Source organism: Erpetoichthys calabaricus, chromosome 1, assembly GCF_900747795.2.
Source record: "Erpetoichthys calabaricus chromosome 1, fErpCal1.3, whole genome shotgun sequence".
In the NCBI taxonomy this organism is placed as follows: Eukaryota; Metazoa; Chordata; class Cladistia; order Polypteriformes; family Polypteridae; genus Erpetoichthys; species Erpetoichthys calabaricus.
The window spans coordinates 126,295,322-126,322,819 of NC_041394.2; the positions used below are offsets into that span (position 1 = coordinate 126,295,322).

General features: G+C 35.7%; 1 protein-coding gene across 1 annotated transcript in view; it reads right to left on the reverse strand.

Moving 5' to 3' along the window:
* slc25a37 (solute carrier family 25 member 37) overlaps nt 1-27,255 on the reverse strand; it is a 40,774-nt gene extending 13,519 nt beyond the window's left edge. Inside the window, exons 1-2 of the mRNA XM_028806041.2 lie at nt 26,996-27,255; nt 1,110-1,338 (exon numbers count right to left, since the gene is read on the reverse strand). Of these exons, the coding sequence (XP_028661874.1) occupies nt 1,110-1,338; nt 26,996-27,187 (421 nt within the window). The 5' untranslated portion in view covers nt 27,188-27,255. The remainder of the gene's footprint in view (nt 1-1,109; nt 1,339-26,995) is intronic.
* Between the last annotated feature and the right edge of the window lie 243 nt (nt 27,256-27,498).

Consider the following 27,498-nt stretch of genomic DNA (forward strand, 5'->3'; position numbering starts at 1 on the left):
GACTCACTCTCTGAATAATCCACTCTCCATGCGTATATTATATATACACATGTAAATTCTTTAATTTACTGAATATCAGATTCATTACTAAACTTTTGTTTTCTGTGATTTTTATTTCAAAGCTTGGACATTTTAGAAATAAAAATCTTAAGAGGGGAAAAAAGGAAATATGTTGTTTGTATAAGTAAACAATCTGACAATTTCATATTTTGCACAGAAACATTTTTCAGCAATTACAGGTTTAAGTCTTTTAGTAAGTATGTACCAGTAATGCATAGTGTCCATGAATTATTTTTGGCCCATTCTTACATGGAAATTTACTCCATGTTGTTCAAGGTTAGTCAATTGCCATTTGTGCAATGCTATTCTCAAACAGCTTCCACTTCCTGATAATTGAACCAACAGTGAATACTCACTTGGATATTGTTTTGTCCTATTTCCTAATTTATGCATTTGTATTATTTTATTTTTATCTTCTTTGGAATGCTCTTTAGTCTTCATTTTCCCAGTTGTCTTTCACTCACAAACTGAATAATGATTACTTAGCAGTGTTGTTTTTAAACCATAAAACAAGGCAGGTATTTTATTGATACACTGATGAAAGCTAATTCAAAGGAACCGTGTCCTCCTTAGACAATTTTTTTTTTTACATGTGTAAACTTATACCACAACACAGGAATTGAATATTTCATTCATACATGCTACTTCCCTTTACACCTTAAGATATTTTCTAACATTAACCAGTATCACATTAAAAAAATGTGTGCATGAGAGCCTTGAAATAATAATATCACAGAGAACAAAAGTTCTGGGAAGGATTTGTTACACAGTAAAATTATGGAATTGGTCAATGCTCATCAAAGGATTATTTTTTAATCATAAAAACACGCTTATAAACACTGAGTAGCATGCAATTTTTCACTTGAATGAAATTAATTTTACTCATGTGAACTATCACATTTTTCTGTAATTAACAATGAAATGTATCAGTCAATTTTGTAGAAAAGAGTAGGAAGGATAAAATACAAAACTATAAAAATATATATATAAAAAAAACTTTCTAAATTACATTTGTATAATGGTGTAATAGAATTAAGTGAATCAAATACCATTTGCAATATGACTGTTGCTACCAGGATGAATGATGTTGCTAAGCTTCCACTTGAGCTTTTCATAGCCAGCAAAGTATAATGCATGTGCAGGGCCTGCACCTGCCATAGTGATGCCAATCCCACGCATTGGTCTCATGATTCCTTCTGTGCGAATGATTCGACTAAGACCTTGGTACACACTCTGGTATCTTGCTTTAGGATCTGGTTGTAGACTCTGCATTCTGGTCTGAGAAGACAGAATAAAATAGGTATGTTAATAAAAAAAAGCAAGAAAGCAAAAAAAACAAAACAAAACAAAAAAAAAACACAACACACACTAGTTGTCTTGCTGCCTGTCCCAAGTCAAGGTAAAGAAAGAGAGTTGGACAACTCCATCCTGTACAAATTTTCAACCTGCTACAGAAACAATTTTAAAGGAAAATCAAGCCACAACAAGAGAACACTAGATTAATGACAAATGGAAACCAAAGCAAAAATGACATCTCTATTACAAAATGGAACTTCATAATGCCAAACACATGGATCAAAATTAGGTATCAGAATGTCTCCACTTTTCCCTGACAAAAAGATTAGCACAAATAGTGAAAGAAATGAACAGGTATAACTTGAGCTTTATGGGGATAAAATAATCCAAATGGACTTGAAATGGAAAACATAAGCTTAACTCAGAAGTCATCATCATATAGTCAAAATAACAAGACAGTGTATACCAAGAAAGAACAGCAATTAGTTACTTCAACTGCCAGTGCTCCAAATAGAAAACCAAAAAATAAAAATAACCAATTGTGTCTCAAATGTTGAAAGTCAGCTTGGATAAGTGTGCCAGCCAAATAAATAAATAATTAAAACAAAATAGTAAGTTTACCAAGGTGGTATATTATGGACCAATAGAAAGTGCAGAAGATCGGAAAATAGACACCTTCTATAAAAATCCACAAACCATTGAAAGACATCCCTAAATAGGATATTCTCCTTCTAATTGAGGATTTTATTTTTTAAGTGGACAGCAGCAATAAAGGCACAGAAACAACTTTAGGAAAACATGGAGTGGACACTATGACAGATAATAGTCAACCTGACTATATTAAAAGGAAGTCAGACAAAACCAAAACCTTCCCTTCAAAAATGAAGATTGGACTCTTCTAACCCAAGAACTAGAAAAGTTAAATAACTGGAAAAAATAAATAAATCCTTAAAAGACCTAGCCCCAAAATACCAGCTGAAACTCACAAACCTTAGGTAGACTTGGGTATTATCATTGGCAACATCAGTTGCAGAAGTAAAGACAGCTATTGGTAAAATAAAGAATGGAAAACCAACAGGGGATGATGCTGTTAAAGGAGAAATGTTGAAAGCAGATAATCAGAGAAAACCATGCATTATAGGCCAAATTCTTTTCATCGCTTTAGTTGAGAATAAAACATTACAATAAAATACAACTCCATCACACAAATAAAACTGAACTATCATACAGCAGTACGATTCAAAATTAATCCAAAGAAAAGAATTCAGCATTCAGCCCCCACCCAAAACAAACAAAAAAATGAGTAATAAGAATATAAAGCCACAACCAAGATAGTTATTTAATTCTGATAAAACATCATATACACTAAGAATGTTAAGTATAGGCCTGGAATGCTTATTTTTATATTAATGGGTTCTTTCAAATTTTTGAAAAAGTTTTGAACAAATCCTCTTAAAGGGAATTAGATTTTTTCAATTTGAAATAATATGCTATGTCACTTTCTCACTGATCTAAAGTTACTTTCTAATAATTACTTTAATTTCTAATAATCACTTTATTTACATCTGATAGAATTTCAAATACCATTGTTAACTTGTTAGGAGTGATTTTAAATCCAAGACTATTGAGAGGTAAGCAAATATCTACCCAAAATGGTTTATGTGTTGGGTATTCCCAAAATATATGTCCTACTGATGAAGGTGTTTGATGATATCACTCATAGGTTGGATCTTGCCCTTGGGTGCAACCTAGATAATTTTAAACCAAACATTTGTGATCAATGAAAATGTTTTGCTGAACTATGCAAAACTATGTTGTGCTTGGCGTATATTATCTATAAATTAATTAGTTCAACTTATTTTCTGAAATTTTAATTGAGAAAACTATTTCCCATCATTTCCCAGGATCATTAAATGGTACATTTCTTAAAATATTTTTATACAATCTAGACAGGCTGTCAGTATCTTAATCTAAATCGGTTAAATTTGCCTCTGGTATATTCTATGATGAATTCTATAAAAGTTATGAAACACATAAATGCCAATGAAATGGAAAACTTGCATTATAAGCTTAGTAAAACTTCCAAAGAAAACTGCAATAACTGGATGGGTATTTTTCCATTGTCATTTACTAGTAAGATCTTGAGCAGTATAATACTTCATAGGATCACAACGTCAGTAAAAAAAAAAACATTCTGAGACATAAACACCCCTACTTTAGAAAAATATGGCCATGTATTGATCATACTTCCAAATTCTTTATTCTGCCTAACAAATCCTGGGACTGACCCATGAATTAACTGTTTGTCATTGGTGGCGTTGTGGACTTTGAGAAGGCTTTTTATAGCCTGCATGGACATTCCTTATGAGAGTTAGTCCGGCACTAAGGCATATCAAAGACTTTTAATGTTTTTAAGTGACTGTATAAAAGTTCTGAATGCAGAGCCACCTACAACAACCAGCTCAAATAACCATTTACGGTGGTAACCGGCTTAAGACAGGGACGAATCCTTTCACCTATTTCGTCTAATTGTAACTGCATGGCTGATGTGCACAATAGTAGACCAGAGGAAACGAGTTATACAATGGACACAAACTTCTGTTGTAGAGGACCTAAAATATGGCGAAAGTATTGCACTTTTTCAATTAGTTTTGAGAATCTTAGGGAATCTTGTGATTTGGTTTAATTTTGATTCCTTGGGTTTCAATTCGATTCAAAGTTGATTCTCAAGCCAATACATAGATAAAGGACACTATTCTGGAGCTGTAATACATGTGTGCTAATCACTGGAAAAACTTGTGTTTCTAGTCCACTGCAATATGAAACATAATTGCCATTTACACTAACTGGACTTGATGAAAGACCGTGACCATCTTACAGAAACTCTGACAAAAAAGCAGAGAAAATGTGTTTTGTGTGTGCATAGTACTTATTTTATTTGAAAAAGATAACGTAACTAAAATAATTTGATATGCTGAATGTTACTGACAATTTTCTCCAATAATGTGAACAATGCAGCTTTGGATTCAAATAGCTACTCTTGGTATATCTCAACAATGTCTAAAATAAATTAAACAGAAAAAAACACTGTTGAAAAGGCAGGACTAGTAGAACCATTTCCTGTTTCTTAAGAAATAAAGAAAAATGAACAAATTTATAGAAACAAGAACATATATTAGCATATAGCATATATAAAAAGCTATATATAGCTGCAAAATGCTATCAGTGGTTGACTAACTGTACTTTACTGACCATCAAAAGCTGGAATGTCTAGAATTTTTTGTAGAACCAGGTCAGTGTTTAATAGCTGCCTTTCACCTCCAATAGGGTGAAACAATTCATTGTCATCTGCTTCTACAGTATGTGGCTTTTATGGATCACTTTAGGCAGAAGAACACAAGACTCTCACAACCAGTCATCTGCAATATAGTGAGCAGTGAATGTGACAAATGACTCCGCAGCTCTAGATGTCCTAAAATCACAGGTAAGTGCTACTCTAGTGGCTTTCTTCAAGGATTCTCTGACTTTCTCCTTTGCCTCTTCACACAGCCAAGGAATCGCTTAAAGCCAACAGGATAAAAAGGTATACTGTACTTGGGCTCAATTTTACAGATCATATATCAGAAGCCTCTATTATTCTAAGTGCTGTAGGGGCAAAGGGCTTTTAAAATGAAATATATTATGGACTGAGTTAAATTCTTTACTCTTTCAGAATTGCAAGAAGTTTTGTGAAGTAGTGAGTGTTTGTTGGACAGGTCCATTTGCTTCTACCTGGTCATTGTTCCTTCTTAATTTCTGGGTGACAACATATGATATAAGCTCTAAAATGTAAATACTTCACTTTCATCTTATACAGCGTGTCTGCTGTATTATTCAAGTCAAGTTCCTTCTTCCTTACATGACTTTAAAATTCAACTGCTTCTCCAAGTCCAATGCTCCAATGCTTGCTTTAAGTGAAAAAGGGGCTGGTTGAACTTTCATGCCATAATAGTGACAGCTAGCAGAGTTTGTAGTTACGTTAACCATGACAACACAGTGTACACAAACTCACAAAACACTGTGCCTGTGTGGCAGTTTCATCTTAACATAATGCTATTCAGACTAGAAATGATACAAATAAATAGAACAACTACATTTTTATGTATAAAATGTTAAGAGTTGTGTCTAACTGTCATGTGACCAATTACTTGTGAAATCACTGCGGCTAGAAACTTGATCTTTGTCTTAATCAAAACCTTATGACATAACATGTGCCAGTTAAGCAAAAAATATGGGTAATGGCAACCTTTGCAAAGTTTTCAGGGTTCATGTCTTTCTTATGGCAAATTGCATAAGCAAACTGATTGAGATGGTGACAATGTAGAAAGAAAAAGAAGAGCAAATATGTCTGGTGGGCATGAAGCAAATTGCAGAAGCTGATTACATAATAGGAAGAAGAAGAATCACTGCTCCAGCATCCAACCTGCTAATACTTGTGAACTACTGGAGCTGGAACCTTGATCCTGGAAAGGACTGGAGGTATCCATGTTTCTTAGTAAATAAATACATTTTTGGAGTTCATGCATCAACTTTGAATCATAAATTATCCAGATTCTTATGTGAATCAATTTTTCCCTTACAGGTCTGATATCAAGTACGTATCGGCACATTCAAACAAAAACAGACTGTCAGAATTAAAATGCTGACACCACAGGCCTAACTCATTTGAGAGGTACCAAAACACTAAAGGAAAGCTGCAAAAGTAGCTGCAGAAGCAAAAACTCAAACAGGGAATAATTTGTAGAAGCCATGGAGAAAGACTATTGGACAGCCTCAAAATCCAACACAGAGCAAGCTCGCTGAAGCCACCTTCTTCAATTTGACCGTCTCCCTCATCTCTGGCGTCCACCATCGGATCCTAGGGTTACCTCCAAGAGATGCCCCAACTGCCTTAGCACTAGAATTCCTGAAGCCTATGAAAAAACTCGTAATCCCGGCCCACCTTAAATCCCTTCACACTTTTCCATCAGCGTCTTTTGTTTTGTAAATGTGCCGATCAGCACAAGCAGCCTGCTGTCCCATCTCAGGCAAAAACCTCTCCCAGCTCAAGCCAAGGCTCCTTATCTGCGTGTGAGATCTGGAGTTGTATAGGGTAAATAACACAGTATATCGTTATTTGGAATACATGCATTTCATGTGTGTTCAGTGTCTACTAAGATCTGGGTAAGTGTAGGATGAAAGGAAATACAAGAAATGCAAGAAGGCTTCTTCTTTTTGGGCACACACACCATCAGCATGGCGCTGTCAGATTTAAATAACAGTGTGGCGAATTGCTCGCATACTGAAGTGACTTTAGCTGTAGGTGGAAGTCCCATTTTACTTTATGGTGCCAAGCAGAGTGTAGCAGTCTAATAGCCAGCGAAAGCACCGTTAAGAAGCTGTTTGTTGTTACAGTCCTGCCTTTTGCTTCTGCAGCTTTCCTTTAGTCTTTTGGTAATCCTCCTCATTCATGTGCCAGCCTCCGTTTCGAGTCTGTCTACCTCTCGCAACGTGTTGGAGCATACCTTGCCTCCGCTTAGCTAGCGATACCTGTTTGTTCAATAGACATCATCATTTAGAAATTGTTAAGGAGTAATGTTTGACATTTTTGAGAGAGAGAGAGATCACAGCTACGTATGTTTTAGAGTGTAGCTGCTGATTGCCAGAGATATCATGGCCACGTGCTTTTCTCCCCATGCAAGGGAAGCTCTCCCGTCAGAGCAGAACATGATCAAATACAGTGCCAATGTTTGACATTGGAGCTTACCTACCTTCCGCTTGGCCAGAATTGCATTTTTTTTTCTTAATTGATTTTTAAAATTTGTCCTGTTTAACTACTATGTGGGTCGGAGCCGCGGGGGACAACTAGTAATGGTACAATTTTATCGGTGTATGAATGGTTTTCTGTAAGGTGTTACCTGTTCATTTTACAGTGGCTTTACATGCAGTGAATATGCTATTCGGTATATTTAATTTTCTGCAGCAAAAGTTTATGAAACTGTAATTCCTGAAATAGAGGCTGAACCTGCAGGAGGTGGTGCCAGAAAAGTGCCTACATATGACTGATACTTCTTGATAAATCACAATGTTCTGCATAGATGGCTTGGTATCTAGCTAAACTTTGGCATCTTTGAAGCCAACATACAGGCATTGTGCCACATGGTATGGATCAATAACTTTTTTTCTGCATGCTTTGCAAGTGGCACATGAAGTTACTTTAGGAGCTGCTTCATTGAAAATATGTGCAGGTAGTAGATGTTCTACTGGGACTAAGCAGGGGTGGACAATCACTCAAAACAGATGTAATGGGGCTATCTTTAGCCCAACAGAGGGTACAATCTGGATATTCATTACCAAAAATAAACCTGTAACAAAAGCTGTAGGAAAGTACACTTCCATTGCTCACAAAGCTTTGTCAAGAAGAGCTCCATTAAACAACAGAAATTGATTGAGCAAACTGAATTTGCATTATTTTATTTTATTTTTTTAAATAAGGCTATTGAAGAACCAAATGTGGTTTGGGCATGTGTGGTTTGGTGAAGAGGAGAAGCATAATAAAAGGAATGTGCTTATTCAGCAGAAGAACTTTGGTTGGAATGGGAGAAAACAGCCTAGCCTTTTCATATCTTGCCTTTCATGAGAACTACAGCCCACAAAAAGGCACGCTGTAGCCAAAAGAATTACAAAGCCAAAGTTACTTGGGTCTCCTCCCCTGTTAATTAAAAGATGAAAGACTACACAGAAAGATAGTGCTCAAAAACTTAAGCGATGCAAGTTAAAAAGGAAAACAAAGTCATAGAGATCATCTAAGTGTAAAAAGAAAGAAATGGATAGATGTGCAGCCTTAATGGGCTTAGCAAGAAATCTTGTACATGATTCTAGGGTAAGAAGTATATAGTGGAGAGGTGAAAAGGTGTGCTTTTAAGGGAAAGGAAAAGCTGCATCATTATACCACTGAAAGACAGTGAACCACACTTCACTCAATACATCTAACCTTAATAAAAACATAATAAAATAAAATCTTGTGATAAAAAAGCATTGCTATTAAAATTATGTGTCAGAAACAAGGCAAGGTTTGGGTATAGTCTACCAAGCAGGTGCTTGAGATCCAACAGTACTGTTGAAAAAATGCTTGCCTTATCCTTGTAATCCAGGCATTAAAAGGAAGATGCATATCTATTTATGAGTGTGCATGATTATAATTAAAGGCTTACATTTATTTTACAGACAATTAGCTACAATGTTTACTATGGATTAACTGTATGAATGCAGTAAGACAGCAATTAAAAAGCATTGATGCAATACTCTTAAAGCAGTACAATTTTCTGTATTAGCTAATCTTTAGCCAAATAATGTTTTGACATATGGCATAAATATTTTGCAATGTGTGTATATATATATATATATATATATATATATATATATATATATATATATATATATATATAAAAGTTTAAAGTAAAAACACAAATATCAAGAATAAATTAATATTTTTATTATAAGAACTCAAAATGAAGAAAGATGAATACAGGATATTTTGGCATACGTACATTATTAAGTTGTAAAGTTTCATGAAATGCAAACTGAAAAGCCTCAAATTAAAACACTGACAATGAATGTTGTGTTGGCAAACTAAACAAAGAACTAGCATCCGCCAAAAAAAAAATAACAAAGCTTTTGCAGATTGAGTATGATGATGTGATAATATGAGGTTTTTCCACTTTCAGCGCAACCATACTCTTTGAATATGTCTAAGTTAATAGCTGTATACGTATTATTTTTTCCCTTTCTTTAATCTAAACAAAATTAAGTTTTTCTGTCCTGAACATCCAAAGAATGTGTACAGTGCAAATACAAAGAATCTACCCTTAAAAAACAATTTTCATTCTTTATTTGTCAAACAACAGAACGAAAATCTGTACCATTTTCTGATGTTTCTTAACAGCTGAGATTACATTACATTGCATAACTTCAATTACTGAAAGATGAGTCAGATTCAAGAAATACAACAGATCTAATTTCCTGCTTTGAGACAACACACCTTAAATTAACTTTTTTTTTTTTTTTTTTTAAGTCTTAGTAAAGGAATCCGTGAAGGTGCAACCAAAAGCAATCAGACTATAAAGAAGCATGGTCATATGTATGTTTTCAAATAATAATATTTGAATAATATTGCCTCAAACTCAGATAAAAAAAAAATTAGAAAAAACTGATTTTGAATAGGCTTCAATTTTCCTACCTGCCAGCTTCCTGCCCATGCCAAAATGAATTAATTAGTACAGCTGAAAGAATGCAACTGCATTCTATCATTTTACACAGTACAGTATTTCAAGATTATTTTTTCCAGTTTAGATACAGCAGGAACTATGCTGTAAATATTAAGAAGGAAATAAAAGAGATACATAATAATAAGGATATACTTATTTCAATGAAGATGTCGTCATTACATAAAAAGATTACTGAAATTTATCCAAACAATGCAACTTAAAACAGATATCCAGTACTTGCTGATGAAAATCAGTATGACAAAATACAGTATACACTGTACATCTGTCATTCATAATGAGAATGTGAAAAATTATTTTTTAATGTATAAAATGTGGAATTTACTTTAATGATCCATTGGTGTAGGCCAATTGTGTGCCCTTCTTAGGCAATTGTTTTTCATCTGCATAAATTAAGAGTTTCCATAACAAAAGGATTGAATTGAAAATTTTAAATGACTGCTAAATTGCATCTCAGAAATTAATAACTTTTGACTAATCCTATTGGGGGCAACAACCCCAAACATAAAGCCAAATGGCGTTATGGCAGGAATGGCTTAAAAACAATTCTGCCAATGTCCTAAGGTGGCCAAGTAAGAGCCCACATGTCAATCCAATTAAGAATTTGGGGCTGGACTTGAAAACAGATGTTCACTCACAGTCACTATGCATCTTGACAGAGCTTGAACAGTTATGCAAAGAGGAGTTGGGAAAAACTGCAGTGTCCAGATGTGCAAAGCTCGTGCAATGTTGTAAAATAATAAAACAAGAAACAGCCCTTGGAGGTGAATACTTTATATAAGTACTGTAATTTTTGGCAAAATTTCAAAATGTTAGTTTACAAAGATAAAATATTAGCAGATTTTTCTTTTCTTTCTGGCTGAATAATTGTTCTCTGACATGTTATTTGGAATTATAGGTATCTGTATTCACTGCTAAATGTGCAACACAAGTACAGAGATTATAATATAAATGAGAAATATGATAACACTGTTGGGTTTACATAAGCAATATAAGAATTTTCCATGGTTTAAGGGAAAGGTGACTTTAAATGACATAATTGCTCAGCTTAACAAGATTGCTTTTATGTCTCTTCCCTTGATTTTTAATCATCTGTACTCAATCTAAAATATTCATTTTCAAACCTAGGTTAAGATGTACTAAAATCTCACTGCTGACATTCACATTGTGTTGAATGTCCAAATTAAATATGTAACAAAGCAAATATCCACTGCATCCCATCACAAGTCTACTGTATCCTCTGATGCCATGCTCTTTCAGGCTTAGTTGTAGAAATTAAACAACTTGTTACAGAGCTTTTCACTGCTTCTTCACTTTCAGATAACACTGTCACATCTGAGGCTATATTGCTACATCCTTTGGTTAATAAAATAAACAATTCAAAAATAACATTTATTTTCAAATAATTAACTATATTCACAGAAGAGTACAACCATTTTAAGAAGTGAGGTGGTCAGAAGGAATCCATTGAATAGCTTTTCAGATAAATGGGTATGGCTGCGGTGGGTTGGCACCCTGCCCGGGATTGGTTCCTGCCTTGTGCCCTGTATTGGCTGGGATTGGCTCCAGCAGACCCCCGTGACCCTGTGTTCGGATTCAGCGGGTTGGGAAATGGATGGATGGATAAATGGGTATGGGCAGAGCAACAAATGTAAAAATAAGTTTAATAATGAGTCCATATGTGAGAAAGTGTGAACTTTACCTGTTAACGAATAAAACACTTCAACATAGCACTCTAATTTTGAGCAAAGACAGTGTTATTACCACATCATCCAGCTGCACATGGTCTTTGGCTTATGAATAAGTTCTGCTCCTGACAATATTTGAAACTTGCACTGACAGAGTTTGTTAATGGAAGTATCGGCAAAAAGGAATGTTTAATAACTTATCTCACAAAAAATATTTAAAATGATTAATAAAATAACAATGAAGCAATATTGCTGCACTGCAAAATCACAAAACAAATCATTTCAATTAAAATGCACCATGGGTATATACAGACTATGTTGACCTCAGTTTTTAATAATGATACCTAACAGAGCTGGAAAAGGATTGATGATGGCACAAAAATGATCTTTTCTGTGGGATTACTAAGAGTGTCACCTCCTCCTCTCAACAGCTACATTCTCTTATTCAGCATGACTGCGACACATGCTTACAACACTGATAATTACATCCAGCCAGTTGCTGATTAAGCTGATTTCCCAGGGACTGAAAATATTGTGCTCACACATAACTACCAAATTGTTGTTATCTAAGACAAGCCTGTATTCAGAATCATTATAGAAATTCATGCCCTTAGCATTACACTTTTAATCCAAAAAAAAACATAAAAAGCAATGGTTTTTTTGACTTGAAAAATGACATTTTTATTAAATCTCATTTTTCTACTGTAAAACGTTCACAATCCAACATCACAGTCTGGTCAACAGTAGCGTGATTCCTTGCAGATTTTCTTTCCGTACCGATCAGCTTTTGAACAGCACACTGCTCAGGTATGAGTGGCATGAGTGTCACTTTCGGATTCATCAGAATCACTTTCTGTTTCACTGTCCGCTTCATGTTAACTTTGTCATCAAAGGCTTCTTATCACTGCCTGTATCACTGTCAAGAGCAGGCAACACCTGGACTGCTTAAAAACACTTCTTACAAGGTTCCATTATGAGGCTAGAAGTAGATGAGTCTACACAATTGCTCGGGCAACACTCGGGCCTAGTGCTTACGTAAGACATGCATGTACCATTGCCTGAGTAATGCTCGGCAATAACGCTGTTAGCAGTTTTGCAGCCCGAGTAATCCTCAGGGTTACGATTACTGGGACATGTGTCTATTCTGTTTTTGAGGGGACGCTCAGAACCAACATTTTTAGCACTGTTTTTATAGCCCAAGAGATGCTCTGGACTAATGCTAAGGTTAACAAACAAATTCAGCATACAAAGATTTCAACCTAGACACATACATATACCGAAGGCGATGAAAGTCTAGAACAGACTCAACTAGGCATTATATCAAGGATAATACTCTACTTTATCATTGTTACTTGACAACATGAGGTACAGGCACAATTTAGCTATTATTGTACCAACCAAACTGTCTCATGGATACAACACACAGAGGTAAAAAGGGATTCTGAGCTGCTATTTAATAACCAAGGCCATGGTGCTGTCTACACACACTCAGAAGTTCCAAATAATGACTGGGTGAGACCTGAGACTACTCAACAGGCACCTTTGTTAAGAATGAATTGAATTATTTCAAAATTATTTTGGAAAATCATTCGGTGATTCAGAAAGTGTCAGTAGGACATCACTCAGGTCTTTCCAGATGAATGAGAGGTACATGAAACACTTTGAAGAACTCACAGGTCTGGCACATGAACCATCTTGTGATACATTTTGCTTTCATATGTCGGTGTGGTTAATTGACAACTTCTTTAACCACAAGGCCATATATGTGGATTATGCCTGGTAAAATATGTTAAAGGCAACGGATATTGTTTGAATGTCAAGATCAACACACCTATTTAAAATCTCCATGGCAAGCAGAGCTGGGAGAAGCTGGAGTGGTGATCCCTTTATCAAAAGAAGAGATCCGAACATGTGATTCAGTTACTGATAAGTGATATTATTCAGACTCCTTAGGAAAGTCTATGCTAATACCTGAACATCAGACTCAAGAGAAGCAGTGGGACAGTTATTCATTATTTCACAGATATTTTAGTGATCATGAGAGGTTGTTAATCAAATCTACACGTTTTGTAGACCAAGAGGATTCTATGAATGCATGTGTGTACACTTTGTAGGGGGGATAGAATATTCTAAAGTTGTATTATGAGCACAATTAAGTTAAGAATTACTTACTGCTTACAAATACAACATAGAAAGGTACTCCATCAATGCACCTATTTCCAAAGGAAAAAATAACACACAATTCTAGAATATAACTGCATGATAAGAACTTCTATTAAATATCTTTGTTAATTTAACTTCTACCTTCATACCCCTCTTAATGTAAACTGCTATGGCGTAAATTCAAAAACCATATCTTGATAAAGAATATCATTACCGGCAGCAAAATTAAAATACAATTTCTGCCTTGAAACAGATGGTTCTATACAGTTAATAACAGGCTTGCGTGTGTGTGTAAAATTACCAACATGTGACATATTACTTGCTTGCTCATGCATATCTAATGAAGCACACTCTATATTTGTGGACAGTTTCTTTCTTCCAAAAACAGGAATTTATGTATATTTCAATCTGTATGTTTAGTCTGCTCCTGAGGCTTCAGAAAGTCCACTGCTGTGGAAAACATACTGCATTGTCCCTGTTCCAAAGAAAGCAGGTGCCTCTTCACCTAATTACTACAGACCAGTGACACATTTCTCACATCATGAAGACCTTTGAGAGACTGGTTCTGGACTTTATGAGTCTTGTAATAAACCACCTGGATCCACTGTAGTTTCCCTGTCGGATAAAAATTGGAGTGGAAGAATCTGCTCCACATGGCTTATTCTCAACTGTGCAAAGCTGGCAGCAACGTGAGGATTATGTTTTTTGATTTATCCAGCCCCTTCAATACCATCCAGGCATTCTTTTTAATGGATAAACTCAAGAGATATGCAGGTGGATAGGCCTGTGTTGTCTTGGAAAATGGACTGTCAGGCAAACTGGAGTTTATGAGATTCAAGGGCCTTTCTGGAACGGACATGAGCAACACTAGAGCACCACAAGAAATATCTCCGTCTCCTTTTCTCTTCACTCTGAACACCTCTGACTACAAATATAACAGATCACGTCACTTGCAGAAAATCCCTAATGATTCTGCACTTATGATCAGTATTGATAAAGGGGATGAGACAGAGTATAGAAGTCAGGTGGAGCAGTTTCTTTCTTGGTGCAGAGTTGTCAGCATCTTAACACAGGTGGAGAAGTTTCTTTCTTGGTGCAAACAGAGTTGTCAGCATCTTAACATCAGCAAAACCAAGGAACTGGTTATTGACTCTCGTCGCACCAAAGAGGAGTATAGAGGTGGTCTACTCCTACAAGTACTTGGGGGTCTACATTAATGACAGGTTGGACTGGTCTCTGAACACAAAGGAACTATATAAGAAAGGGAAGTACAGGCTCTTTTTTCCTTAGGAGACTGCATTCTTTTAATGTGGTAAGTGATATCCTTCTCATTTTTGATAACTCTGTAATGGCCAGCTCAGTTTTCTATGCTGTGTTCTGCTGCAATATATCTGAAAAATGCCTCACTGTGACTTTTTTTAATTTCTTGCTATATAGTTATTCTGGTGTGTGTTCAGACCAAAGTGTGTGTGTTTGTTTATTTATTTGTTTATCTACCTATTTATCTAGTTAAAGAACTTCTGTAAAAAGCCAAATTTCCCCTTGGGACAAACAAAGTTCTATCTATTTCCAAAAATCACAAGACCATTAATAAGAAGAACAACAAATACTACATATATCACATTCAAATTATTTTAGATTATCTTTCCAAAATGAAATCTGCACCAAGTGAATTGGAATCAATTTGCCCAATGCTGCTGGGATAGGCTCCACCTCAAAAAAATCCTTCTAAATCAAGTTTCAAAGTGGAAGGATGGAAGTATAGGTGAATTTCTACATTATATTTGCTACACTGGGTGCACTTTCTGCAGCTAAATCTAATGCATTTTACAAGAACCACAGACCCTAAGTATGATATGTGAAAGAACTAGGTAGAAGTAATTCCTCTGACAACAAATCTGATTTCCATCTCATATTCAAAACAATGAGGACCTTGTGCTTCTACAGTATTCTATAGCCATGAAACCATCATAAATTATTTTCGATAGAAAAAGGTTTAAAAGCGAAATGTATGGACAATTTAATAATTAAACCACAGCAAGAGTTTAGGAGATATGTCTCAGCATGACTACATATTATTGGCTCTTCCTTCAGGCTAGTAATGAAAGCAAAAGCAGCCGATTTGAAATTGCATATAGTAATAAATAAGATCACTTTCATTTAAAAACAGTGTATCTAAGGAAAAAAGAAAAACCTCTCTGTGCTTATTAATAGTATTGCCGAGTGAGTTGCAACCATACAGGTATACGTTTTCCAGAATGAAACAATAAACTTAAAAAAATTAATTAAAGCAGGAATGGTCTGGACCACCTCGGCTGCCTAAAATTGTAGTAATATATAGTGCAGTCTCCAAGTCAAACACTTTACTTATCTGATTCTTAATACTATGGAAGACTAAAATACACACTACTTAGTATAAATGTTAGTACTATAAGCACAATGTAGTAACAATATTATACATTTATTTTAGAAATATTTAATAGCTTTTTATTGAGCAAAACAGATGTATAGACACCTAATTACAGTCTTCATAATCCCCAATAATACCAATGAAGCTGATTCATCAGCAATTTTTAAGTTAAAAGGTGAATTATGTACTCAAGAACACCATGGAAATTAAAGGGAGGTGCAGATTAAGACAGAAGAGTGTGAAGAAAGACGTGAATGAACTGGCAGCACAGGAAACCAGTACAACTGATGTGCAATGGAGGACTGCCTGCAGAGTAAGATGTTCCTCCAGTATGTGGGGTGGCAGCAAGCCTCTGGTGCTGCTCCTGTCTGGAGTCCCACAGGGCCGTGTGAAAATTATAGTTGGAGCATATAGCTCTGCAGGGACCCCCAGTGCCACTGGAGAGAGTTCTTGGGATACAGCTTCTTTGCTATCATCTGTTCAATCAACCCAGAAGTGTTTCCACAGTATATTGGTGATTTACAAGAAATCCTGTTTAAAGGAAGCTTGTCTTCCTCATCCAAGAGAGTACGGGCTGGGAGCAGAGTGGGAAAAGGCTCATTTAGAGAAAAGGCAGAAAGAAAGAAAGCAAGAAAGAAACAGTAGTGGACTGCATTTAAGGGAATTGAAGTATATAGTGATAAAGATGCATTTTAATAAATAAATAAAAGGTTTACTGGAACCTGTGACTGTGTTTGGCACAGTTGTGTGGTATGTTTGGAAGTCTAAAAAAGTTGTCTGGAAAAAAATTACCAAGTCAAATAGTAGAAGCAAAAACCTTGATATCATACACAAAATATGGAAGGGATACTGGGGCAATTTAGCTTTTAGCAAACCAGAAGAGCTTCACAAACTAAATGGTCTCCTCACATTTTTTGGTCTTCTTATATAATACTTGAAATGTTTAAAAATATGTAACAGAAATCCATTTTTTTCTTTTCAAAAAGCCAACTAAAGTAAATGTAAACATGGCAGTTCACAAAGAAGTAAAAATAATTTAGTACCTTGTTACTGGCAGTCAGATTTACATGACAGGATCTGGATGCCCGTTCACAATCTGGCTATACATACATAGTCACGGTATGTGTTTAGCAGACATCCTCTTGGGTTTACACAGCTTGGACCACAAATTCAGTTCATAAACATGCTCAGTGGTGAAACACACTGTTTCCATGTTCTCTGCCACTATGTTCCAAATTATGTATCACTTTTATTCACCTCAGCTCATTATCTAGTTAGCCCTGATCTTTCATACCATATGCCCAATCCACCATGGCTTTTTTCCTTACTACAAATTACTAGCTCCACACCAATATTGATTGTCAACCCTGTACTTTTTTCCACTCCTTTGGTGAAACTCTTTACAGACATCTATCTGATTACTGACATTTCAGTCATTGCCATCTTTGCTTCATGTCAAACTCAAAAACATATAAATGCCAAGACAAAATACATATTTACCCATCTACATTATTTAAAGTTTTAGATTATATAGATTCTAGATATATAGCAAGGCAAATATCCAGTCTCTATTTATACTACTTCCAGATTCTAAATAACTTACTGCAATATCTGAAGCAGGTATACAGAAATGTGTTGGATAAGGTCATCATTTAATTTTTTGATACAAACAGGACATTAGGAGTATCCTTTACAAATTTTGCATAATATTGCCTCTGCATTGCACTCACAATATTATTAATAGTAAGAGCAACACTTAAGAAGGACTCACTTTTGAATTCTTTATGTAAAGTTACATTGTAAATGTAATCATTTAGAATTATTTTAGTGTTTTATGAAACATCATTATTATTACTCCCAAGAGTTGCTTCAAATTTTTCATCATAGTTCAAGATATCAGTAAAATCTCATAAGATTTACAAGATACCATTACAACAGTATACTGAAGCTTGGAAAAATGTTTCTTGACTATTTATTTTTAAATCCTTCTTTTACAGCTTGGGGAACTTGGGAAAGTTTAATGCAAACAGTAGCTCACTGGTTTGATCTATTAAAGACATTTGCAAAAATACAACAAATGTGATTTAATGATTATGCTGCACAAAATGTCAGTCTTGAGGCATGTAACAATTTTGAAAGCAGATTCTCTCATAACCAAGTAGACATGTGTGGAAATTAAGCGTATTGTTAGTCATCTACACTATTAGATAAAAGTTTTCTTCCTCTGTATAAAAATGTGATTTTTTTAACAAGTCACAATAACTATATAACATTGGTTTGTTTATATACTTTGGCATTTTTTTACAGCATGTAGTATGTTAGCACAGAGAATTAGAGGTTTTCCTTTACAACCTATTTTGTTTTGGTTGGATATGCAAAGCTGGTTAGGCTCTGAAACAACCAATGCTCAAGCACTCTCTTGCCTGAAGAAGGGGCCTGAGTTGCCTCGAAAGCTTGCATATTGTAATCTTTTTAGTTAGCCAATAAAAAGGTGTCATTTTGCTTGACTTTTCTCCTCAAGCACTCATAATTATAATCTTTATAAACAGCTCAGAATGAGAAAGTCCTAAATATTTAATCAAAATAAATCACAATCTACCAAGTAGAGCAGAATGTGTTTGAAGAATGATTAAGCATAAAAAAAAAGAGCAACACGTTACAAAGGGAGTTAGCAAAAGTAGCTCCAAGGCTGTTGAAGGCATAGGCTTATGCTTAAACATGTATTAAATTATTTATTCATCACACTACTTCCCAATACTACTTAATTCCTGCTTAGTGTTACAGAAAGTCAGAGCCAACCATGACAGTACTAAGTGTAAGGCAGGGGCCAACCCTGTGATACCTGGCCAACTAATCTAACTGACACATCTTCCAGGGAAGCAAATAAACATGTAGGCACTGAAAATGTGCCAGTTCTCTACAGATGATGACCGGGAAGGGATCTGAATCTGGAGCACTACCTGTAACAACCTTAAATTATACATGATTTGCAGCTGTTTCTTCTTTTTTGGAACATCAAACAGCTTTCAACAGACAAGTTAATTAAGACATTGGAAAAAAGCAATGAATAGCAATTAAAAACTGACTTCAGAGATTCTTTTCCAAAATTACCTGACCATCTAACTTAAGTGTTAAAGTTCATTTTGGTTTACAGAATGTTGTTGCAGACAAGAAATAGTTTGATATGAAAATTGCAAATTGTACAATATTATAGGGAAATACATTAGTGCTGACACATTCATATATGAATTTTCAATATTCAAATGTGTATTACAGTTTGAATACTTAAAATGGAATTAAAAATTGAGGGTATCTCCAGTCAGCAGCATCAGGCTATTCTTGACACAAAATACAACAGCGTTTTCATTTTGAAGTGAGAAAAACTAAACACCATTAAGGCTATCCTCCCTTTCAATTACAGGAACGGGCTCATATAACCCTCTCCCTAGCAGCTGACAGGAATGTTTGAAGACTAATATAAATTTTATGTAGAGGTGAATTCAGATTTTTTTTTTTTTTTTTTTTAAGTGTGCAAACTGAAGTCATCAAAGGGTTCCAAAAAGAAGAACAAAAATGCAATTTAGAAACCCCAGGAAAAATTGCTCATCACATTCAGGTTTAGTGTTCACATACTAAGCACCTACACAAACATATAAATCTGGTTTGAGCAGTAAGACAATTCCTCAAGCAAAATGAAAAAGATAAGGTGTCTTTAAAAAAAATTAGAAAAAAGAAGGGGATACAGAAAATGACAGTAATGTGTGCTCAGTTCATTTACCAGGAGCACTTCAACCTGATGAATATATGAAGGTAAGATAATTTATTGCAAAATGGTATATTTGACGACTCATGTACCTTTATATGGCAACATACATGTATGCTGATCCACATTCAACTACATTCTAACAAATATAGCACTGTATATACAGTATTTTACGTTTTAAGTTGACAGCCCTACGACAAGCGTTAAGGGCTCTCTCGCATTGCACGACCCCAACCTAAATTTAGAGGATGCGCAAAAGTGCATATTATGTTTCCTAAGCAAGTATTGCAGGCCTTAGTGAACAGATTTTTGAAACACATCACATCAATATTTACTACTGAAAAATGATTTAAGTAGTATGAACTGACTCAATTGTTATTCTTATTATTTTTCCCATTAGAATATTTCAGCTAACTTCAGTTAAATAAACAAGAAATAATAATGTAAAATATATTGTGAATCAAAAAATGATAAATAATACACTGCAAAATATTAAACAATTTTAGTATTTTCATACTATGACTGAAGTATTGTGTTACCTTATCATGTACTGTAGCTCTGGCGAAAAATTTAAAAATGAAATGTCACATGTCGCATAATAAAAATTGCAATGTAAAATTACTGAATATAGATTTACATTACAGCATTGTTTTAAAAAAAAATTGTCCAAGGAAATCGTCATTTGATGTCTACATGGAGAGAAGGACCACAAAAGCTCCCAAGTATTTTTTTAATGTGTGAACGACGACATATCTTTTGGAGCCTGCACTCAAAAAATAACGCTAATTATTTTGGCCAAGTATACAGAGCATGGCCCATTTTGAAGTAGACAGTTAATGCACATTCACCAAATCTTTAACAAACCATTGATTATTGTGAATCAAAATTGACTAATTTAACCATTTAGATTTGCTTCTTTTCAAACACTATGAAACACATACTGTGATGCCTATCCTTACCATAATAGCCATGCACTTTCAGTGGCATGCAAAAATCACTCAGAAGAAACTATGTAAACCACATTATTAATTTCCAAACTGCTGACTGACCACTCTTAATAGTGCATCTTAAAACATAGATAGATAGATAGATAGATAGATAGATAGATAGATAGATAGATAGATAGATAGATAGATAGATAGATAGATAGATAGATAGATAGATAGATAGATAGATAGATAGATAGATAGATACTTTATTAATCCCAAGGGGATATTCACATACTCCAGCAGCAGCATACTGATAAAGAACAATATTAAATTAAAGAGTGATAACAATGCAGGTATACAGACAGACAATAACTTTGTATAATTTTAAAGTTTACCCCCCCCCCCCCCCCCCCCCCCCCCGGGTGGAACTGAAGAGTCGCATAGTGTGGGGGAGGAACGATCTCCTCAGTTTGTCAGTGGAGCAGGGCATTGACAGCAGTCTGTCACTGAAACTGCTCCTCTGTCTGGAGATGATATTGTTTAGTGGATGCAGTGGTTTCTTCATGATTGACAGGAGCTTACTCAGTGCCCGTCACTCTGCCACGGATGTCAAACTGTCCAGCTCCATGCCTACAATAGAGCCTGCCTTCCTCACCAGTTTGTCCAGGCGTGAGGCGCCCCTCTTCTTTATGCTGCTTCTCCAGCACACCACTGCGTAGAAGAGGGCGCTCGCCACAACCGTCTGATAGAATATCTGCAGCATCTTATTGCAGATATTGAAGGACGCCAGCCTTCTAAGGAAGTATAGTCGGTTCTGTCCTTTCTTACACAGAGCATCAGTATTGGCAGTCCAGTCCAATTTATCACCCAGCTGCACTCTCAGGTATTTATAGGTTTGCACCCTCTGCACACAGTCACCTCTGATGATCACGGGGTCTATGAGGGGCCTGATCCTCCTAAAATCCACCACCAGCTCCTTGGTTTTGCTGGTGTTCAGTTGTAGGTGTTATGTTATGGTTAGTCCAAAAAAAAATAAAATAAAGGTGTTATTTTCAAGGTAACTGGATACAACTAAACAAAAAAAAGAGTTGGAAGGAAGGACAATTTTCTAGATGGGCAAGAATGACAATAGAATAACAAATTATACTGTTAGGCGCAGTGAGTTCACAATTACTTTAAAATTAATACATACCGTGAAGTGACAAAATTAATAAGACAAATTTTAAAAATTCAGTCTCTCTGTTAAAGAAAATAGCAGAGTTTTGTAGGAAGTTGCAGGAATACATGCCTGCACAGAAGAAAATTGATTGGTGTTAGCAATTGTCTTTAACCAAATATATAATAAAAATGCAAAATTCTAATAGGCAGGTAGTGTGGTGTAATGTAGTACAGAATATGCACATTCACACTACTGCATATTCAAACACTCAACCATACAGCATTAAGAAATTAAAGTCTAATTATTTTTGCAATAAATTTCAAAACATTCGATTTTTCAGTCTGCAGTGGACTGGCGCCCTGCCTGGGATTTGTTTCCTGCCTTGCTCCCTGTGTTGGCGGGGATTGGCTCCAGCAGACCCCCGTGACCCTGTAGTTAGGATATAGCGGGTTGAATAATGGATGGATGGATGGATGTATAGATTTTCAGCTTCAATTAACACTTATAAAATGCACTTCCACATTACACAGTAAATCCAGTAGGGTGTTCACTAATTAAACAAACACAGGAAAGTTAATCAGCAGTGCCTTAGAAAGTATTTAGACCACCTTCACTTCTTACACATTTTGCTGTTTCATTGTATCTTATGCTAAAATTATTTAAATTGATTTTATTCTGCTCCTCAAGCAACACTAAATATCCCAGAATGACTAAGCAAAAACAGTGTTAGAAACTTTTAAAAATGTATTAATTATAAAAAATAAAATATCAAATTGATATAAGTATTCAAACCCTTTACTCTGTACTTAATTGAAACAACCACGGTAGCAATTACGGCCTGGTGTCTTCTTGGATATGACACAAGTTTCTCGCATCTGAATATGGGAATTTTCTGCTGTTCTACTCGGCAAGCTCTCAAACTCTTTCAGGTGGAATGGAGTCCATCACCAAAAGGTGATTTTCGGGTCTTCCCAAGAACGTTCAGTTCGGTTTAAATCTGGGCTCTGGCTAGGCCATTCAAGATCATTAATAGAGTCAACCCTAAGCCACTCCTATGTTGTCTTTGCCTTGTGCCAGGGGCCATTGCCATGTTGGAAGGTGAGATTTCAGCCCAATCTAAGGTCCAGAGTACTTTGGAGCAGGTTTACATTAAGGATCTCTGCACTTGGCTGTGTTCAGCTTTCCCTCAACCCTAACTAGCCTCCCAGCCCCTGCAGCTGAAAAACAACCCCACACCATGATGTTGTCACCAACATGATTCACCACTGGAACGGTATTGCACAGGTGTTCCACGTACCCGATTTCCTCCAGACCTGACATTTACAACTGAGGCCAATCAGTCAGAGAAACGTGGTTCACACAGTCTAAAAGTCCCTTAGGAGCCTTTTTGCAAACTCCGAGTAGGCTGTCATGCATCTGCTGGCCACTCTGCATAAAGCCCAGATCAGTGGTTGTTATCCTTCTGGACGTTTCTTCCATCTCCACATGGAGCCCCGCCAACCATTGGATTCCTGGTCAACTCTCTTACCAACGCCCTTCTCCCTTCGATTGCCCAGTTGGGACAGTCTGCCAGCTCTAGGAAGTGTCATGGTTGCTCTAAACATATTCCATTTAAAAATTATAGAGGCCACTATGATCTTGGGAACTTTCAATGCTGGAGAAAGCTTTTTGCAGACTTCCCTAAATCTGTGCTTTAACAAAGTCTTGTCTCATACACTCTGCAGGTACTTCCTTCCATTGACCTCATTGCCTGGTATTTAGTCTTTATACACATCATCAACTGTGGGAGCTTACAATATAGCTAGGTGTGTGCCTTTCTAATCATGATCAATTGAACTGACCAGAGGTGGACTCCAAAAGGGGTGTAGAAACATCTCAACAATGATCAATAGAATGGTAGGCATGTGAGCCAAATTTCAAGTGTCATAGGAGGGGGTCTGCAAACTTTTGTAAATGTGATAATTCAAATTTTTTTTAATTTTTAACAAATTTACATCTTCTAAACACTGACTTTGCGACGTCATTCTGGAGTGTTGTCTGATAAAAGAACAAATTAATTTAAATGATTTTAGTATATGGCAGCAATGTAACAAAATGTGAAGAGATATGAACTTTCTAAAGACTGTAACTGAAATAAAATGGAACAAAAATATCGAAGAAATTTTATATGCCAACTGAACAAACACCACACAGTATATACAATATATGACACATGCATACAGTTTTCTTAATTATAATAAAGTTTTGTAAAATGTTTTTAGTCCTAGAGTCCAGCTTTCCAAGGTCACATTAACTCAGCAATGGACATTGACACATAGAAATGGTTGCATTTATAGTAGGATACCACAAAGAACTGATAATATTAAATCCATTCAGAAAACGAGGAAAAAATATAGATGTATGTACTTATATTCTTAACAGGTTTATAATAATAACACTTTTGTCTTCTATTCTCCATTAAGTGTTATGACAGTTGGCTGCCAAGTGCTTCTTCTAGATCATTTGTTTGTTGGATAAATTATTCACACATAAATGGAATTAGATGTGCAGTGTAGGATTAATAATTTCCTCTCCCCTTTCATTTCTGCCTTTGCAATAAGTATTCATAAACCAACATGGTTATTAAGGAATTGCCCATGGAAAAAATAGCAAAATTCATTCTACATAAATGGTACATTGTAAAAAAACAATAAAGTGGAATATTGTGATAAAGATTAGAAAAACAGAAAGACAAGTAAGCCTATTAAATAACCTACAGTGGATAACAGGAAAATTTTGACGAAAAACTCTAATGAATCACTGCAATCACCAACCATCTCTATAGTGAAAGACAAAGGGCATTACAATGCACTATTCTCAAAAAACTTTGACAGACACCTGAGATGCAAACCTATAATTATCTCAACAAGGTCACAAATGAGCAAAGATGACCCACATTGATTCCTGGGGCAAAATGTTAAAGGCATAGGAAACAAAGAAAACTTACAGAACATTGGAAGTATGGAGAAACAAATGAACTGCAGCTGTACCAAAGGATACCACTTAGTCTATAAAATGTTATGGTGATACCATCATGGCAAGCATGGCTGCATCTGGGCTGGGACTCCCATCCTTAATGATGATGTAAAAAATGTCTTTGGAAAGTGTGGAAAAAACATCTAGTCCGCCTATAGACGACAAAATCTTTCCATAGTCACTATTGAGTGTTTCATCATGTAGTAAGACAAGAACTCCGACAACCCCCCCAAAATGCTAAAACTCTGGTTAGGTAAAAACAACTCTGGCTCGTAAAGCAAACCTTTCGTTTTAAAGTAAACCTAGCACACACATGCATCATAATACATAAAAATTGGACTGAAATGAGACATCCTCCAAAACAAACAGATACTAAAAACAGCTGTTGCAATAACTGGACAAAGCATCTCAAAACAACAAACCAACAGCTTGATAATGTCACTAGGTTACTAGATTAAAAAGTTAACCTACCATTGATTAAGATTATCTAGAATGAGTGGAAATGAAGCGGAAAAGTGGATGACATTCAAATTTTGAAAACAAATATATCTGCAGATATAAGCAGAAATAAAATATGACATTTTGTACTTTTGTTTCGCATGTATCCTTTATTTAAAATCTGAACGGCTTGTGCATATTACAAAAAAGCTATTTTTATTTGGCTGTAATGGTACTTAACAGAGCACACTAAATATATACACACCGTTTGCATAATCATGCTATTATTTTTATTATAATGAATTATAATGAATAACTAAAGTAGTAGACAGCTGTATGACAGTTAATCTGCCTCAGACATTTCCTTCCACTATTTCTCTTAAGAATCTCATATTTGCCATTTATTTTTTCATTCAAACCTGCTCTCTATTCTCCAGTATATATACATTTTCATTGACAACATGCATTTTTCCCCAATAGCTTCTCACACCAGTTAACATCTCAGTTGTCAGTGCAGCTGCTAATAATATAACTCGAATGCTGCTTCTCCTCAGCAACTTTTTAAGTCTTACATCCTAGCATGTCCAGTATACCTGGTTAACATTTGTGGAACACAGTAGTTCTGACTGTCACTTGGCCAGCCCTCAAATTGTTGGTTATTCATCTTCACATATTTATTCAGCACTTCCCACTTTATTAAACACATTTCTGATTATACGATTTTTAACCTAGACCTAATCTTACTGATGGTCTTGTTAGATTCTCGAACGATATACTGTATTTAGCCATGTATACATCAATCCAGATTAACAAACATAAATGTAAAACCTTTTTTAAACTTAACTCATTGAAGGTCTTGTTAGATTCTTGACAATATATTTAGACACATGTATATTTCAATCCAGATTACTAAACATAAATGTGAAACCTTTTTTAAACTTAATTCATTAATGGTCTTGTTAGATTCTCGACAATATATTTAGACACGTGTATATTTCAATCCAGATTAGTAAACATAAATGTGAAATCTTTTTTAAATTTAATTCATTAGATTCTCGACAATAGATAGATAGATAGATAGATAGATAGATAGATAGATAGATAGATAGATAGATAGATAGATAGATAGATAGATACTTTATTAATCCCAATGGGAAATTCACATATTTAGACACGTGTATATTTCAATCCAGATTACTAAACATAAATGTGAAATCTTTTTTAAACTTAATTCATTGATGGTCTTGTTAGATTCTCGACAATATATTTAGACACATGTATACTTCAATCCAAATTAATAAACATAAATGTAAAACCTTTTTTAAACTTAAGCCCCTATGCCACTCTACAATTTCGGTAATATTTCTCTCACAGTGGTCCATCTTAGAAAAGGGTGCATTACGTGGAACAATTTCTAATTCTCATAGGAATTTGACCAAGCTTTGTATTAAAGACGCTGTTAAGTTTACTACCTGTCCTTATCCAGAACTATTTATCAGTCACCGTCATACTACGTGTAGGACATGCAAATGACTGTGATTGTGAAGAACTAAAGGCTTCTTTACAAAGTGCAGTGACACCGAGACAGGCAGCATAGAAAACAAGATGTTCCACTACTTTCAGTATTTCCGTTAAACTTCGATTTGGCTCTAGTTTTCACTGACCAAGCAGCCACCAACAGGTAAGCACAGATCCACATTTTTGAACTCGGAGTTCAGCTAGGTGTGCTCGTGAGCAGGAGACTCCAAGCTTCATTTCTCGGTACCCCTACCTTTACAGAATCCACCGGGAACATGACCGCGTGCTCTAGTACACCAGCCACTGCTCCAGCTGTCATGTGCGTTGCTGGCGATGCGCTGGCAGGTAAGCTTTCGTATTCTTCTTCGGTGAGCTCGCCTTCGCGACCCTCACTTTTATCAGGCATCTTCAGCGCGGCTGGCACAGGCTCAACTCGCAGCTCCATCCGTCAACGAGCTGCCAGGCGCGGTTGCTGCTGTGTAGCCAGACCCCAGCGGACTACGCCAGCGTCCCCAACACGCGCTGACGTCACTCCCGAAATTACACAAATGTGAGCAGTGCAGCCAATAGCGTAAAACAACTTTTGGACAGTCCCGCCACCAAGTATTTGACTGACAGGGAAATACACCAATGACAAAAAAACAAGACATTCCGGCGGCTGAACGTTTCTTTCGATTGTCAAGAATTTCAACCAATAATTGAAAGGAAGCCGATCGTGCCAGGCTCATGGAAGAGAATGTTTAATGTATTTGTATT